Here is an 18893-nt window from a genome sequence, read left to right as displayed (position 1 = left end):
TAGTTCACGAAAGCTTATGCTCAAATAAATTTGTTAGCCTCTAAGGTGCCACAAGTACTCCTTTTCTTTTTGGTGAGACAGACTAACACGGCTGCTACTCTGAAAAAAGTACAGTATGTTTTTGTAATAGTTTTGTTACAGACAACCTTATAGGGAAATGGCATTAAAAGAAACCTCTGAGCTGTAATGACAGAGCCTTATGTGATATTAATATTCAAGAGCCTTGATTGCTTCTTATCACAGATCTGTGAAAGTTTTCAGTCTTCTACTGGATTGTACCCATGTAGAAAGAGTGGCCATTTGCCCTAAAACACCACCTTTGGTCCTTCCAAACATACATCTTTCTACAATATGATCCTGGCTGTATACGGCATCTATAGCGACCCTGTATTTTCTGACATCATAACAATACCCAAAGAGAACTAGCTATTATCATATTGGTCTGGCAACTTCCTTCCACCGGCACATGTATATAAAGTAATAATGATTTGGACTCTCCTCTGCAATGGACAGAAGTCTAACTTGTATCTGAAGGAGGAAGGGAATAGTTTCAAATTCAGTGTCTGATATACATTAAGCGCACTGGCAACCACTGTACGTGCCACGTAATCCAAATGAGATGTAGTTTTTAATAAGCAACCTTTACATTTATACCCATTTTAAAGGTCCGCATCATTCAGAACCTCTTGCCATCCTTAGCCCTATGCGCCCACAAAATCAAGTGTTACTGCTGTCAAAAAGCACTTACCTTAACCGTGAAAGTCCTTCCTCCAACTCTGTCACGGGCCTCTAAAACCACAACACTAAGCCCAGATTCAGCCAGCAGCTTGGCTGCTGACATACCTACAGGAAAAAGAGAAACTATCATTTTAAAGTATAAGACCTATTCAGAGGAAGAAGAGCTTTTTAAAAACAACAAAACCGTGTGGTCAGAACTTTCCATGCTGTCTCCAGAAGCCGTGAAAAGCTTTAGCACCCTATTAAATGTGAAATGCAACTTCACTACAGAAGCATCTGGTTAACATTAACTTTGAGTTCTCTGTGTAAAAAACACTGGGACAGATAAAATCCCAAAGACTCAAGCTTCAATCTCCAAGGTTTTAAAAACTTATTAAGATTTTAGACAACAAAATATCTGCTATTCAGTGCAGGGACTGTTTCTTTCTATGTGTTTGTACAATGCCTGAAGAGATAGGCCCCCCGTGTTGATTGTAGCCACTAGGTGCTACAAATAATATATGATGATATATAGAATGACATCTTCGGAAAGCAACCTTTCCTAGTTCTTCTCTCTCCCATCAACTCCCTGTCTCACTCCCTGCCACTATCCCTGTCCACAATCAGAAGTACAGTACATTTGATATAGGGATTTATTTTAATACAGCAGGGTTTGGCCCTGGCAATCAAATTGGCTGAATGTGGATGCTTTGCAAGATAAATGATTTTCTCTTCCAGATGATCTAATTATGAGAGCATATGATGGAGATGAGAGACACCGAAAAACCATTAGGATAGCAATCCTCTTTATTTTTATGAATGTGAACCAAGATTGTAAAAAACAATCACAAGTTTGTCATTAACCCATTGTTCCTTAGGCCAATTTGGCATAGAGCAGCTTCTTTGTTTTCTTTTGTTTTGTTTTGAAGTATCGGAAAGACAGTCTTAGGTTTCCAATAAGATACCCTGCAGTAAGGAACAGTAATTTAATATTCATGCTGATCATACTCCTTAGAGATGTGATTTAAAAACCACTGCTTTTACACACACACACACACACACACCTCAAAAGGCCAGATCATATATCATTCTAATGCTATGGACAGTGTAACTGTGTGTTTGCATTTGTTCTGAAGACAAAATGGAGTAATCCCTATAGCCCTTGTCCAGATGGTACTTTATTTCATAGGTAGGAAAAACATTCATAAGAAAAAAAAATCATTCTCAGAAACCGAGAAAGTTAAAATGCCCTGTTGTTGCACAAATGAAATACGTGATTATGTGCAGCTGTGCTGGTAGAAGTTTGAAATACTGTACTGAAAAAAATAATTGCTAGTGAGAAGCTTGCGAAAGTGTCTAACTTGGGTGTCTCCAGTTTTTCCCTTTACATTCCACTTTCACCACACAGTTTCTCATTACTGCTTATAATTTGGTGCATTTTAGAAAATGATGAGAAATGCTAGCCCATTAAAGAGGATACATTTGAGCAACAACAACATTTATTGTATCAGGAAAGTGGTGATATCTGAGTTAAAGAGGAGAAAGAATATTCCCATCTGGTGCTTCCATTGTATGGTCTCTAAATGTCAGCTGTGCTGTGAGGTTCATTGACCCATAAGGTTCCTTTCTCCCAGTCAGTGTCAGAATTATGCAGGTTTAGCTCAGTATAAAGGGAAAGAAAAAGGGGAGACCCTACATAGGTGACAGCTGAATAAAAGGTATCACAGAGCTAAACTACACCTTTAACGCATAGCTCTGCAACAGGGGCAGCACAGAGACTCTGCCTCACAGGGAGCACTAAGAGAGGGATCTCAGAGATACAGATGTCTCCTTGAGCAGCTTGGAGTATGCCTACTGCTAACACCCCTTAAACTGGCACAGCCCACTCTGCACTAGTTCTACCCTATCAGCAGGGGGAGGGAAGGAGGGAGGGGGAAGACCTTTGGGGTGCTGTGCTTGGCCCTGTATGTAAATTGTGTATAATCTAGCCCATAATGACGTTCCAACAAGACAGGGTAAAGAACAGGGAAATAGGGCACACTGTTTCAGAGTCTGATTCTCCAAGCCTTAATCACGCTGGGTAGCACCTTCCTCGCACACAAACAGCTTTGTAGACTTCAGTGGAAGCACTCCCGTGACTAAGGTACTAGGCTTCCTTCCTTTTGCACCCTGTAGTAGCTGGTGGCCAGTACTGTGGGGAACACATGCTGTACCTTTTCCAGGAGGATAGTAGTTACTGCATCAGTGTGTTCTCCCAACACCCTTGCAGGGATTCTCTCTGCTTCTCTCCGCCACAAAGAGAATGCCTCCAGCAGCTGGTGCTGGAGCAGTGCACCACTGCATTCTCTATCCCCACTAAACATAGCTGAGACTATAAAAGCCACAACATGGTCCAAATTATGGTCTCTGTTTTCCTATATACCACTTTTTGGGGGGTGCCAAGTTTAGAAATTAGCAGTGCATTAGTTGGTCTAGTGAGCCTGCCAAGAACGTGCCTTGTTTATTCTCAAGCTGTAGAAGTCCACTTGTTATTAAATCAGGATAAACAAGGCAAGACAATTTGTACAGCCTCCACAGGGGTTTCCATGGCAACCTGAAATCAAGCTCCATCCATTTGAAGACACTACAAGAAAACTGTATTCCAGTTAATTTTTGTCATGCTACTGGAGGCCCTAAATGACTCCTGTCACTGCCTTCATTTCAGAAGAAATAGCAATAATATCAACCAAAGCAGTCATCAGACGTAAAACACAAGATGTACAGTGTGCACTAAACAGTAAAATTAGATAAGAGGAAGATAAATTAATGTCAGCCTGCAGAACACAAACCAAGTCTAACTGGTGAAAAATACAGCTGCTTAGAAAGTATACAGCTGTCAAGTAACACTATCTGGCTTGCAGATAGAAGTCCAGAAAAAGCTATTTGCAAGCACAATAAAATTAACCAGGCCTTTTAGCTCATAGGGTAGGAAGAATGATCTAGTAGATAGGGTATAAGACTCAGACTCAAGAGATCAGAGTTCAATCCTGGCTTAGCCACAGACTCCCTGTGTGAGTTTGGGCAAGTTGCTTAGTTTAGTGCACTTTGTGCTTCCACTCTCTGTCTGTAAAATGGAGGTAATATTTTCCTACCTCACAGGATTGTTGTGATGATAAAAATTCATTAATGACTGCAAACTGCTCAGATGCTATTCTGATGAGGTCCATGTAAGTAGACTATTCAGTGTAGCTCTCTAAGGAAGAATTCATTTTATCTGAAATTTGTATTAGACTGCCAACATCAGTATATATTGTGGACATTCCTTTAATACCTGACCTTCAGAGTTGCTGGTGCAGCGAAGAGTCTAGAGTTATGCCATAACCAGAAGGTTATAGTTATGCCATAACCAGAATAATTATTATTTTACTTACAGATAGCACTTTCCATCCCGAGAGACCCAAAGCATATCCCAAATGATATACACAGAAGATCACAAGAATGCAGTCACAGCGAGACCAGAAAGCAGCACCTTGGTGGACTATTAGCACACAGCACACTGCAAAAGTTTGAGGAACAGTGCGGTGCAGAGGTAACTATATTTCTATCTCTGATATCACAGCACCAGGCAAAGAATATGTCTGAAACCACACTATCAGATCCAGAATTACTGGATGAAATCCTGACCCTACTGAAATCAATAGGAGTTTTACCATTGACATGAATGGGGCCAGAATTTCACCCAGTGTTTTCAAAGTTACTTACATCAGGAACAACCGTAAGCCTGGAGACCAGCTATTTGACGTTAAAGACCTTTAACCTGAAAGAGCAGGCGTTGCAAGTGCCTAGCCTCATGCAATGGGTAGCCAAACTTACTGGCCTTTCAAGACACATATGACAACCTTCAGAAGTTCAAGAGACAGAAGCCAGGGCTCAGGGCTTCAGCCCCACTCCTCCTGAAGTCCCAAGCCCCAGCAGGTGCGCCCTGCAGGGCTGAAGCCCCAAGACCCCCTCCCTGCTGGAAAGAAGCCCCTATCCCACCACCTCACTGCAAGGTAGAGGTCCTGAGCTCTCCCCCACCCCAAGTCTGGTAGGTCAAGAAGAGGGGGCTGCGTGGGAGGCTTGCAAGCTGCACTTTAATGGTGAAAGAGCCGCATGTGGCTTGCGAGTCAGTTTGGCCACCCCTGTAATAGGCTGAGAAGCAAAGTCTTGTCTCAGTCATGAATCTCTTTCTTTCCAATGGCAGCGCAATGGCCTATTGCTGTACATCCCTGTGTCAGACTATTTGCAGCCTAGCTTCTCCGCAACCTCTAGGACTGTGAGATTACATCTTGGGAAATCTTTTTAAAAACATTACGGCAACGCAAGAAGTTAAACTACTGTATTGGGCGGGGAGGGGCATATGGTTATGGATGTAAATTTTCAAATAATACTCATGATTTTAGGTGCCAGGCTTGAGGAACTTTAAACAAGAGTGGTTTTCAGAAAATGCTGAGCATCCAACCCTCCCAAATCAGGTCCCTTTAAGGCTTCCCAAGCTGGGAACCTAAAAATTAAGACACCCAAAATAAATTTTTTCTACTGCGTGCATCCGACAAAGTGAGCTGTAGCTCACGAAAGCTTATGCTCAAATAAATTTGCTAGTCTCTAAGGTGCCACAAGTCCTCCTCGTTCTTTTTGCGAATACAGACTAACATGGCTCTTACTCTGAAACCAAAATCAATAGTCACTTTAAAAAACAAAAAGATAGCCTTAATTTTGAAAATACACAGAGATAAATATCTTTCACCTGTCAACCTCTTTCTCTGTTCATTTGTTTACTATAGGCAACAAAGAGACCAGCTTTAAAAAAAACACTGTAGGCTATTATTTCTTAAAGTATTATGGCAATTCACATATTCCACATAAAATTAGCTACTAACCCATTGTAGCAGTAAATGTGGCTGAGTCTGAATGAGCAATAAAAGGAAAAAAAACTCTTTAGGGGGTTGTCTGCAATTTTTCCTGACCTTAAGGTGTGAATATTTTTCTTTTTTTATTCTCCTAAGATTTATCAGTTAGCAGTAAAGTAAGGCAATTATCAATAAATCTTTATTACATTAAAGTTCTACTACAACAACATGCTAGTGCTGTGATTACTTTTACTGCTTCAATGATGGCAAATCTAATTATTTCCACACACAATTGAGAAATTAAATCTGGCAATGGTCACCTTAAACTCAGCTCTCATTAGTCTAACAGAAATCTTTGCCAAGCAAATGTGGATGTACCAATCTGAGCTACAACACATTTCCACCATATCCTGAGGGAGAAACTCTCTCCTCTATTCCCACTCCCATTTCCCTTTTAATGGAGATTGGTTGGGTACCACAAATACACGTTTAAGTGAGTTGTGCCTGATTTTCTTCTCCGTTACACTGGTGTAATTTGAGAGTTACTTCACTGACATCAGCGTGGTTACACCTGGTATAAAAGATTGCAAATGAGAGGAGAATCAGGCCCATTTTTTCTTTTCAGACTGTAAAAGGATCCATCTGAGATCACTGAAGAAAAACAACAAACAAGAATGAAATGAATAAATACATTCATTTCAACCACTACCTTTTTTCACAAGACAGCAAAGCCATTTAGGAGCTGAAAAAAATGCTAACTACCATAACTAGGCTAAGTTCATTTCCTCTTTTCAATCTCCCTTCACCCAGAGTGCTACTAGCTTTCTATTTGTCTGAAACTTTACTTGTTCTTCCTTATATCCACTGACAGTTTAGGCAATATTAAGGATGAGGGTTCATTTAGTTTGTGATTTTAAGATCACTGGTTTCTGTGTTTGTCAGTGTTAGTTTTCTTGATCAACTCATTTCTCTCAATCAAAAAACCCACCCTCTAATTGATTCATGGCATAGTTTTCAGAACAATGCAGAATAACTGATCTCCATTTCAGGATACACTTTAACTGGAAAAAAGAAAAGGAGTAATTGTGGCACCTTAGAGACTAACAAAGGTGCCACAAGTACTCCTTCCCTCTCCCCCCCCACCCCCCACTCTCCTGCTGGTAATAGCTCACCTAACCTGATCACTCTCCTTATAGTATGTATGGTAACACCCATTGTTTCATGTTCTCTGTGTATATAAATCTCCCCACGGTATTTTCCACTGCATGCATTCGATGAAGTGGGCTGTAGCTCACGAAAGCTTATGCTCAAATAAATTTGTTAGTCTCTAAGGTGCCACCAAGTTCTCCTTTTCCTTTTACAGTGTATGTGGAAATCTTTGTTAGTGGTTTGAGGAAAGAGGTCATTTTCAGTGCAGCAACTCAGTGAGTCAGTTATCAACTGTCCCAACAGGCTGACCACAACCATCGGTTGATTTTAAGTGGGGAACCCTTTTCATAGAATTGTAAAGTTACAGCAGTGTCAATATTAGTAAATAATGTAGCACCCTAGTTAGGTACAATGTAATGAAATGGCCTGTAAACCCCACTGTACAATGAAACTGAATGGAGCCAGGAGATAAAAGTTTTGGCTTGGTTTTCTTGCTTTTGAAACAGACTAGAATCGTAGGCATGGGGAGAGTTTGTCTTTCACTTCTGAGAAGTTACAAGAGAAGTAGAAGGTGCCCTTATTGTCATTTCAGATGTTTCTTAATGCATAGCTCGTTCTTGCACTTTGTTACTGCTGTTTTGCCAGTAAGAAAACGGTGTGTGTGTGAACTAGATGGCTCTTGTTTAATGTTATTGTTTTCACATGTGTAGGCCAAGGTTTAGGATAGGTTCAATTCAATCTGTCATTCAACTGTGACAGAAACACTATTTTTAAATGGTTGCAGCACAGATGTAGTTTATATTTTCTTGATTAACATTGATCTTTCCAAATTACAGTATGACAGTTAAAACGGGGTTTTTTTCTTTGAGAAAAGATGTCCTTGCTAGAAGCCTGGGTCCCTCAGAAATTCTGGGCTTTTCACATTTCACCTGCTACAATATTCTGAACACATACTTTTTTATACGATAAAAAAAATTCTTGCTCCATGTACCTGTGAATGACTCCCATTTACTTTAGTGAGAGCTGCACAGGAATGCCAGAGATCAGAATTAAACACTGTTTTAGAATGTTTGGGTTTGCTTTGCATAAATCCTTTAAGCCTGGCTAATATGCCTAATAAAGTACTCCGTTCCTCAGACATTCTTGTTAACTGCTGGAAATGGCCCACCTTGATTATCACTACAAAAGGTTCCCCCCCCCCCGCTGGTAATAGCTCACCTTACCTGATCACTCTCCTTACAGTGTGTATGGTAACACCCACTGTTTCATATTCTCTGTGTATATAAATCTCCCCACTGTATTTTCCACTACATACATCCGATGAAGTGAGCTGTCGCTCACGAAAGTTTATGCTCAAATAAATTGGTTAGTCTCTAAGCTGCCACAAGTACTCCTTTTCTTTTTGCAGATACAGACTAACACGGCTGCTACTCTGAAACCTGTCACATGCACTGAGGCAATCTTCCAAACAGCAGCGTGATAGTGCCAAGGGAGACTGTTCCGCTTCTGAGGAAAGGGGACAACAGGGTTATTGCTGCTGAGAGGGGAATGGTTGAGTCCCTAAAGAAGGAAATATGAGCCCAAAATGAGAAGTGGAGAGAAAATGTATAAAGCATCCTGCTCAGACAATCTATTATCAGAGATACTTATTCAAAATAGGTCACAAAAGTGCTTTACCCTACACTCCTTATAAGATCAGTTAAGTAAAGGGAAGCCTAACCTGGGCTGATTATTGCAACGGACACCTATGCAACACATCAGTATCAATAGAGTTCAGTCGGGAAAACATAACTCCTGACATTGCAACAGTTATAGCTGTTGCAGCATGATAGAGGCAGTTACAGTTTCCTTGCCACCCGGCTCACCGGACTGCGATGGGGCAAGGCTTTCACCCATTGCCTTGGGGGGGGGGGGCATCACATTTCAGCTTGCATACAAAACTCAAGACCACCCGCAGTGCAGCTGCACCTTTTGCTTCTCCGCTGTGCCAGGTCTGAATCAGGGTCAAGGGGCCTGTGACGATTTTGCCTCGGGTTTGCACTTTCGCGGGGGCTAAACAAGGGCACCCATCAGGCACACAACCCGTTGCCATCCCCAGGGCGTGGAACTCAGAGGCGGAGGGCGGTGGGGAGGGGGGGGTAAATTAGAGCCCCCTCCTCTGTAAAGGATGAGTTACAAAGGCAGCGAGCCCCCAGCCGTGACACGCCAGGGGCCGCACTGACCTGAGATGCCGCCCCCAACAACGATCACGTCGCATTTCTCGCTCATGGCTCTGCCTCGGCTCCCGGAGCAGCTGCCGCTCGCGCCTCCCTCGCTGCCGGCCGGAGTCTGACAGCGGCGCTCCCGGCCCCGCCCGCCGCCCCGCCAATCAGGGCCCCCGCTGGGGAGCGGCCCGCTGGAGGCGGGGAGCCGGCCGCGGGGGTGCGGGGAGGGAGCGCGCAGCGCCGCGTGTCAATCAGGTCCTGGGAAAAGCGGGGCGAGCCCCCCCCCCCTCCGAAGCGCCCCCTCCCGGACTGTCGTGGGAAGGGAAGACACCGGCGGCCGGTCTCGCGTCCTCTTCTTCCCTGTGGGGCGCGGCTCGGGTCTCCTGGGGATGAAAAGTTCCTTCTTGCAGGGGCCAGGGGAGCGCGCACCCAGGACAGCGCCCTCAGAGCAGCAGTGCTTGTGAACTCCTCAGCCCCTCAGGCAGGGCTGGATTACCCAGGAGGCAGACCAAGCACCTGCTTAGGGCACCAGCAAAGTAGCAGGCACCAAAAAAAAAAGAGATTTTTTTTTTTAAAATTTGATATTTCCAAAAAAGCACCAAAGTAGTCATCATGGGAAAAATCAGAACTTTGTTAGACTTCCTTACACTCCACTACACACTCTTCCCCCCTTTTTCTGTTCTCTTTTTATTACTTATCCCCACCTAAACCCGGGGGGGGGGGCATCCTACTGAGGTAGATCGGAATAATGCGGGGAAATCAGATCCTGTCATGTATTGCAATAAAGTTATGTTTTATTATTGATATATTCTTCCGAGTATAGCTGAAGACCAATCACAAAAGGGAGAAACTATACAAGAGGCAGAAAACATTGCAAACAAGATGCAAGGACTAGAGTCTGTATTCATGCTGACCCTGTGGAATGAAATTTTACAACACTTTTACCACACAAGTTAAGCTCTCCAAGAAAAAGAATTGGATTTGAAAACATGTGCAGACCTCTGTCAATCATTAGCAGACCATTTACACACTTTGAGGAATGATTTCGAAAGATTTGAAGACATATCAAAAGATATGTTGCCTGATACTAACTACAAAGAAGCCCAGTCCTGCAAGCGAATCAGGAAAAAACAAGCAAATGATAGTAGTGCAACAGAAACAGCATTGAATCCTAGAGACAAATTTCACGTATCTACTTACTATACTATAATTGATACACTTGAAGCTCATATGAAGAGGAGAGGTGAAGTGTACAAAGAAGTATCAAGGAGATTTTATTTCTAAACGATATGGATTTATCTGACGAACAATATTCACAAGGTTCCCAGAAGCTAGTTGACTCATACCCTCTTGACTTGAACATGAATCTCTGAGGAGAAGTACGGCAGTTCCACTGTTATATGTGCAAAAAGTTTAACGAAACAGGAAAAATGAAATTCAGTCACATTGATCTTCATGACACAATATTGAAAGACGGAATACAATGTGTATTTCCAAACGTAGAGATCGTGCTACGTATTTTTCTATCATTGATGGTTACTAACTGCTCCGCAGAACGCTCTTTTTCTCAGCTGAAAAGAATAAAAAACCCTCAGAGAACAACATTGTGTCAGGACAGTCTTGATTCACTTTCCCTATTGTGTATGGAAGCAGACATGCTTTGTCGAGTCAGCTTCGATGAACTTATCCAGAATTTTGCAATCAGAAAATCTAGAAAGAAGCTATTTTAATTTCAGCATGTACATGTAAGTAAGTTTTTGTGTCATTTCAAAAAAGAAAATTTTATTTTACGGTATAGTATTGTTTTTATTTTGAATTATGTATGGGGGGGGCACCATAATCTTTTCAGTGCTTAGGGCCCCTAAAGGTCTTAATCCAGCCCTGCCCTCAGGTGATCCCCAGTCACTGCACAGCCCAAGGACCTAGATCGGGGTGGCCAAATTTACTGACTCTCCCAACCACATATGACAATCTTCAGAAGTTCCAGAGCCGGGAGGCACCTGCCAGGACTCTGGGCTTACGTGCCGCCGCCCCAGATTTTTGCCAGGGTTTGCTGGCCCTGCTTGGTTACATGGTTACATGGCAGCTGCTGGAGCCCACAAGCTGGGAGTTACAGCCATGGGGAGAGGCAGCAGCAAACAGCTGGGAGCTGCAGGGAGAGCTGCTGCTTTTGCTGCTGCCTCTCCCCAAGGAGCTAAGGCAGCAGCAGCAACTCCCTGCAGCTTGCCACTACCCCGCCCTGTGGTGCTAACACCTGGGAGCTGGAGGGAGGGGCTGCTGAGGGCAACGGGGGCATGTCTGGAGGGGTGGTGCAAGTTGTTGCGGGGCAGCAAACCTTTAAATTGTGCCACCCACCTCTCAGTGAGTACCAGTTGTCTCTGGCAGAAGCGCAGTCGCACCACAGGATAGAAGCCCAGAGCTTCCCCTCTACCCACAATTTGCTAAGGGGCGGAGGGGAGCGGGGAGGTGTTCTGCGAGCCTCACTTTAACTCTACAAGAGCCACATGTGGCTCACGAGCTGCAGTTTAGCCATCCCTAAGAGGCACAGATACTTTGATGTCTTTTCCCTGATAGGTAACTGGGACTGCGCTGCTAATAATCTACTGTTTGGGGGGAAAGATGGTTCTACCTGGATCCTGCTCACTCTTTCCTTCCCCTCTCCCCCCACCTGCTCAAAAAAAATCTCTGTAATTTGAATGGCCTATCAAAATAGTCCAGTTTTTTTTTAAAAAATAGTTCCTGATGTCCTCCTACAGTATCACAAACATCTAGATCCAGTACTGGGAACCTACCCACATCCAGACAAATTCTGGCTCTGATCCTCCAAATTCCACTGTCTAAAGGGAGAACCAATACGGCTACTTTGAGTCCAACAACAGAAACAAAAAATCAAGATTCTAGTGTAAAAACACCAGAAAAACCTGGATTATCTCATGGTGTAAGAGGGAAGGTCCTCTCATGGATTGGTAACTGGTTAAAAGATAGGAAACAAAGTGTAGGAATAAATGGTCAGTTTTCAGAATGGAGAGAGGTAAATAGTGGTGTCTCCCAGGGGTCTGTACTTGGACCAGTCCTATTCAACATATTCATAAATGATCTGGAAAAACGGGTAAACAGTGAGGTGGCAAAATTTGCAGATGATACAAAACTATTCAAGATAGTTAAGTCCCAAGCAGACTGCAAAGAACTACAAAAGGATCTCACAAAACGGAGTGACTGGGCAACTAAATGGCAGATGAAATTCAATGTTGATTATTGCAAAGTAATGGACATTGGAAAACATAATCTCAATTATACCTATAAAATGATGGGGTCTAAATTAGCTGTTACCGCTCAAGAAAGAGATCTTGGAGTCATTGCGGATAGTTCTCTGAAATCATCCACTGAATGTGCAGTGGCAGTCAAAAATGTGAACTGAATGTTGGGAATCATTAAGAAAGGGATAGATAATAAGACAGAAAATATCATGTTGCCTCTATATAAATCCATGGTACACCCACATCTTGAATACTGCATGCAGATGTGGTCGCCCCCTCTCAAAAAAGATATGTTGGAATTGGAAAAGGTTCAGAAAAGGGCAACAAAAATTATTAGGGGTATGGAGTGGCTTTCATATGATGAAAGATTAATAAAACTGGGACTTTTCAGCTTGGAAAAGAGACTAAGGGGGGATATGATAGAGGTTTATAAAATCATGACTGATGCGGAAAAAGTAAATAAGGAAATATTATTTACTACTTCTCATAACACACAAACTAGGGGTCATCAAATGAAATTAAGAGGCTGCAGGTTTAAAACAAACAATAGGAAGTATTTTTTCATACAACGCACAGTTAACCTGTGAAACTCCTTGCCAGAGGATGTTGTGAAGGCCAAGACTATAACAGGGCTCAACAAAGAAATAGATAAATTCATGGAGGATAGGTCCATTAATGGCTATTAGCCAGGATGGGCAGGGCTGTTGTTCCTAGCCTCTGTTTGCCAGAAGCTGGGAGTGTGCAACCGGGGATGGATCACTTGATGATTACCTGTTCTGTTCATTCCCTCTGGGGCACCTGGCATTGGCCACTGCTGGAAGACAGGATACTGGGCTAGATGGACCTTTGGTCTGACCCAGTATGGCCGTTCTCATGTTCTTATGATTCAGCATCTGTTTTTGTTAGTTTGTTTTTGGAATACACTGTAACGCAGATTTAGGGCAGAAAAAGGATTTATGCCTTAATTTGAAAAAAAAAAACTTAATTGTATTGACATTTGCACTGTTGCATAGTAACTTTCTGCATCATGGTCTCTGTGGTAGTAAAATTACAGACCAAGCTTTATTAGCCTTTTTATTTAGCTAACTTTTGTTTTCTGTAAGATGTTATATAAACCAGTTGGTTAGCCTGACCTTTCTAGTGATATAAGTGCATATGAAAAGGACTCAGCTGGGACTAGGTGAACCAGTGACACACAGATACTGCTCACATCCCCATCAACGTTCCTCCACACCCACCTAGGGAGCTGGGCTGGGGTAGGGGGAGCGAGGAGCAACATGAAGTGCTCCGTGCATCCAGGTCATTTTCCCCACCTGTGCTGTGCTGTGAGGGGAGCAGCAGCTCCTGATGCCGAATGCAGGGAGCCCTGAGGTTGCTCTTCACTCTCTCCCTCACAGCCTCCTGGGTGGCGGGGGAAAGGGGGAGGGAGAAATGCCAATGTGCATCCAGGTCAGTTTCCCCACATGGGTGCAGGAGAGGGGTGGGGGTGCAGGGGTTATAGATGGGTTTGACGGGACTTATATCTTCAGCAGCTGAACCTGCTGGGTCTTGGAGTTTTGAAGTTCAGACCTAGAAAGCAGCACTTCATTCTCTTCTTCACCCCACTTCTAAAGGGAAACAAAGGGTCTCCCCTGCCAGCTGCCAAAACGACCTCAGAACACAGATTGCACCTCCCATAACCTCTCTATGCCTTTTAAAACAAATTTCAGTGTGGACTACAACATTTTATCAGATCAGCAAATCTAGTTGGTTGGATTTCAGCATTCAAATCTAACTGGCAAATTCCGAAATCTGATCCTCATTCACACTTATGCTGGTCTGGCTTCCTACAAGGGCAACCAGATAAACCATGTGATGGCACTGATTGCTACGAACTCTGACTACTCACAGTTCCATCCCCAATGTGAGACAACACACACAATGGCAAGAACTGCACACTTATTGTATGTAACAGGACTGGGGGCCAGCAGCCAGGAAAATGGTCACAGATGGCAAATATCTGTACAGTGCAGTACCACAGCCGCTTGATTAACACACATACAGGGAGCCCTGGCAATGCCATATCTCATCCACACACACACAGCCAGAATCTATGGAAGGCAGGCAGATGTTTAGAAGGGGTTTGTACGATATAGCCAGATCAAGATAATTAAGTTCAGTCCACAGAATTAGGGAAACAGAGGGTAAGGCCTGGAACATTGCTGTAAAGTGTGAAATTCTGTTTGTCTCTCTCTGGTGCTTTTTAACCTAAGAGCCACAGTGCCATGCCCAGAACTAAACATAATGTACAGCAGGAAGAGGCAGTTTTCTTGGGCCTTTTGAGCACAAAGGAATGTGGTCTGAGTATGTGCCCTTTCAGTGTGGCTATGCGGTCCAGCCTTGGCTCTTTCAGTGGGGCTATGCCCCTTTTGGCATTTCTGCATGACCAAAGCATGCAGCTGGTGTGCAACAATGCCCTGCTGCTTTGGAAATGAGAAGCAAAGCAGCACAGGGTTTGGCAGGTTAACTTGTACCTGTTTGTCCCTAAAAGAGAGCATTGTACACGGTTTCTTCTGCTTTATGCAGCATGCAAGAAATGGGACAATCTCAGTTTGTATACTGTGATTTTGAAATTATTCTTAAAGATTATTTCAGCACTCACACTCTGTATTATGACATAAAACCCTTAATTACCCTAATGAAATCCCATGCAGATTATGTAAGGAGGATTAGAAGAAAACTACCATGACAACGTAAATTCACTTTTGCTTGCAACTGTAAACAAAAATCTCATAAATCTAGTCTGTGGGACAGCAATAGGAATGGTTTGACCGGCTATAGCAGCTGGCTGTAGTTCTGGAGGAAAGGGCTATGTATGTTTTTTCTTACAGGTAGAATTCTCTGCCCATAAAACTAAATCAAAAACTGTTAATATGAGAGTCAGTGTGGATAGGACACTGTACTGGGTGTCTGAAGATCTGGGCTCTAGTCCTTGCTCTGCCACTTGGACAATCATTTCATTTCTCTGTGCCTTTTCCCTCTTTACCCTACTTCTAACCACGAGTTGATAGTATGCTTAGTACAATGGTACCCTAATCTCAGCTGGGGCCTTAAGGTGTTACCATTATAAATCATCATGTTGATTGTACTTTTTCTCTTATTGTCTAAAATACCTTATTAAAGTAGAGTGTATAGCATGGATAAAAACAGGAATTTGTCACAATAAATAACTGTGTGTGTGGTTTAATATGTAGTTCTGTTCTCAGAACCCTGGGAACCCCCACGAATGTGAGATATTACACCTAACTGGGGCTCTTTTACCTGAAAACCTAGTTCTTGTGCTCAAGAGGTTACAAGACGGGCAGCTTTAAATCATCCATTCTATTCAAAAAGGAGAATTTTCTCTAAAATACAAAGGAACAGGTTTGCAAAGGTCTATAGGAAGCTAGTATCCAGTTATAAAATGATTCCTGGAAAAATATTTATCTGATGGAGGCAGCTGTCTGTCCTCCAGAAGAGAGTAAGTAAATTGGATTACATGAAAGCACTAAAGATAAAGGCAGATACAGTACTCCTAACTTGCATTTATGGTTAATATCTTTGTCTTTGACTACTCACAGTCAGAGCTATGGGCTTTTCCATGTACCTTTCTGAGAATATTTAGTCATCACTATGCCTGAATGTTTTTATGCCAGCTGCAATGTTGTTATGGAAGCAAGTTTGGTTTCACCTTAGTAAACACTCTTCTCTAGCTCATGTTTGTGTCTCCAGAGACCTTTTGTCTCTCTGGGGTGTGTAGTTCATATTCTGATCCCTTAGTGAGTAATCTGATTAGAAATAATCCCATTTACTGTATATCCTTCCAACAGAACTCTCCTAGCAATACCCTTTTCCCTCTCTCCCATCCACCTTCCTAAGGAATAATTTTTTTAAACAAAAATCTCAATTTTCTGTATTGGACCCAATTAATTATTGTGGTGATTTGTGGAGCTTATGTACAATTTATGAATTCTGGCTGATATTAAGGAGCTGTTACTATGAAAATGCTTTATTTTGAATACCTGTTGATGTGTATATTCACCATAAGCGGGCAGGGCTGTGTCATGTCTCTGCCAGACTAGGGACAAGAGCAGGTCCTTAGAACTCAATGACCATTGATTCAAGGTAAAGTGCCAGTGGCCAATGGGTTTGCTTGAGCTGACAGAAGATACTTCCTCCTCCTGGCTGAAGGGACAGGGGGAAGTGGAGAGAGGTAGAAAGTTACCAAGCAAGATAAAGTGACAGGTGTCCAAAGTAAAAAGTTATAAAAGGACTCACATTGGAAGATGCATGGAGATACACAAAAGGAGTTTTGGAAGGAGAGATTCCATGTCCATGTTTCAGAAGAGCAGTTATGCAACTGTGCTGGAAGTATCCTGGATCCCACAGAGCACTCTGATGCAAGCCCAAAGAATGCTCTGGAGTGGTGAAGAAACTGAGGCAGGGAAATGCTTGTTAGTTAGTTAGCTTAGTTAGTACACATTACACCTCTGGCATTTAGGGCAGCGACGAAGCCAGCTGTGCCCCAGATTTTTCAGCTCAGCTTCCACAGCTCTTCATCATGTTGTTTTCGGGCAGCCTCGTTTTTGCTTACCTTCAGGTGTCCATCTTATTGCTACTCTGGTGATGGAATCATTTTCCATCCAAACCACATGGCCAATCCATCTCCAATGCCTCCTGGCAATGATGGTGCTCGTATTTTCTGGGCTGCACTGTGCGAATAAGTCTTGGTTTGAGATTGTTCTGGGCCAAAAGATACAGAGGATTTTTCTGAGGCAGGTTATCTGGAATGAAGACAGTTTGGACATGTCATACTTTGTCATTCCACAGCATTCTGCACTATAAAGTAGTAGTGAAAGTACGCAGCTCTGATAAATCTTGAGTTTGGTTTTGGTGTTGAATTTTGATGATTTCCAGACTGTATTGGCATGTCTTCTGTTGTATGCCACATTACCCAGTCGATGGCAATGCTGAAGAGGATTGCAGACATGATACACCCCTGACATACTCCTGTTTTGACTTCAAAACTCAGCTCACTGTGGTCAACTTCTGAAGTCTCTGTCACAGCTAACTGCTGCAGGTTTCTGTATTAAGAGGTACCATAGATGTTAATAAAAATTCAGAAATCAGTGACTTCTGAAAAATAAAATCACCTTTTAATGGAATGCTGAGCAGTTGCTCAAATTTTTTTATGTCTTGTACTTTATATTTTTTTAACACCACCATTGCTGCAATCTCAGACAAGAGAAAAAATTCCTCTTTTATATATATAAATATTAAAGGTACTACAAGGATTCTGCTGCTTTATATTACATATCTTTGCTAGGTACTCAGAAAATACACTTGTTAATTGGGTGACAATTTTCCCCTTGACGAACTAGTTTATTTTTAATAGATTTTCTCCTCCTTTCCCATTAGAATGTATACACTGGAAAAGGCTTCCAGGGTTCAGGTTTGGGGCATGGCAAATGAATTCTTGGCACGTGGATTTTGGTTAAATAGATTCTATTGAATCTGTACAGTTTTTTTTAATGTGGGGTTGAAAACTTGTGTGTGTGTGTGTGTGTGTGTGTGTGTAGGTAAGTGTGTGTGTGTGTGTGTGTGTGTGTGTGTAGGTAAGTGTGTGTGTGTGTGTGTGTGTGTGTGTGTAGGTAAGTGTGTGTGTGTAGGTAAGTGTGTGTGTGTGTGTGTGTGTGTGTAGGTAAGTGTGTGTGTGTAGGTAAGTGTGTGTGTGTGTGTGTGTGTGTGTAGGTAAGTGTGTGTGTGTGTGTGTGTAGGTAAGTGTGTGTGTGTAGGTAAGTGTGTGTGTGTGTGTGTGTGTGTGTAGGTAAGTGTGTGTGTGTAGGTAAGTGTGTGTGTGTGTGTGTGTGTAGGTAAGTGTGTGTGTGTGTGTGTGTGTGTGTGTGTGTGTGTGTGTGTAGGTAAGTGTGTGTGTGTGTGTGTGTGTGTGTGTGTGTGTGTGTGTGTAGGTAAGTGTGTGTGTGTGTGTGTGTGTAGGTAAGTGTGTGTGTACTCCACTGCAAGGCATTTTATGTGCATGTAGTTCCTCTGCTGCAAAGCAACCTGGAAAGTAACAAGATTGCTCTGAAGAGGTTTGGGAGCAGACATCACTGTTAAGAGTCTTCTGGGACTGATACCTTATCTGAAACGCAGCTGTGCTGAGGCAGCTATATATCTTTGATGGGTGACAGTGTAAATGTGCAGGTCAGGTAAGTACCCAAAAGTCTGGATGGTTATCTGAACCATCCAAATCTCTCAGGTCTGCAAAACTAGACTCTGATCCTGTAGTCCTTTCTCAGACTAGTATTGGGTTCAGTGGGAATGTGTCCTGAGTAAGGACAGTAAGATCAGGAAATCTTGCTGAAAATATCACAATAACAGACTTTCTCCTCCTGGTATCTTGGCATTTTCTCATGCAACTTACAATACTCAGTGCATATTATGGGGTTATGTTTACAGTATAAATGTAAACCAAGGCCCAGATCCTGAAGTGGGATCTTCTAGCTCCTTATACCACATTGTAGCTGTGCGGAGTTATAAGGATCCGTTCTAACAGATACCATGCTGGAGTCATATTGAAACAGTATTACAAGGGGTTGCAGCAGCCCCTCGCTCTCAGGATCCCCGTGCCATGGCCTCATCAGCCCTGCTTAGAACTCAGGGACAGACTCCCACAGCAG

At 42.8% G+C, this 18893-nt stretch overlaps 1 protein-coding gene across 1 annotated transcript in view; it reads right to left on the bottom strand.

Moving 5' to 3' along the window:
- Nucleotides 1-9148, bottom strand: part of MAOA (monoamine oxidase A) — a 39405-nt gene extending 30257 nt beyond the window's left edge. Inside the window, exons 1-2 of the mRNA XM_077817604.1 lie at nt 8957-9148; nt 749-843 (exon numbers count right to left, since the gene is read on the bottom strand). Of these exons, the coding sequence (XP_077673730.1) occupies nt 749-843; nt 8957-9002 (141 nt within the window). The 5' untranslated portion in view covers nt 9003-9148. The remainder of the gene's footprint in view (nt 1-748; nt 844-8956) is intronic.
- Between the last annotated feature and the right edge of the window lie 9745 nt (nt 9149-18893).

This window comes from Eretmochelys imbricata, chromosome 1 (genome assembly GCF_965152235.1).
Source record: "Eretmochelys imbricata isolate rEreImb1 chromosome 1, rEreImb1.hap1, whole genome shotgun sequence".
Taxonomy (NCBI): domain Eukaryota; kingdom Metazoa; phylum Chordata; order Testudines; family Cheloniidae; genus Eretmochelys; species Eretmochelys imbricata.
The sequence above is the reverse complement of the archived record's forward strand: the minus strand, read 5'-3'. Positions and strand labels throughout refer to the sequence as shown.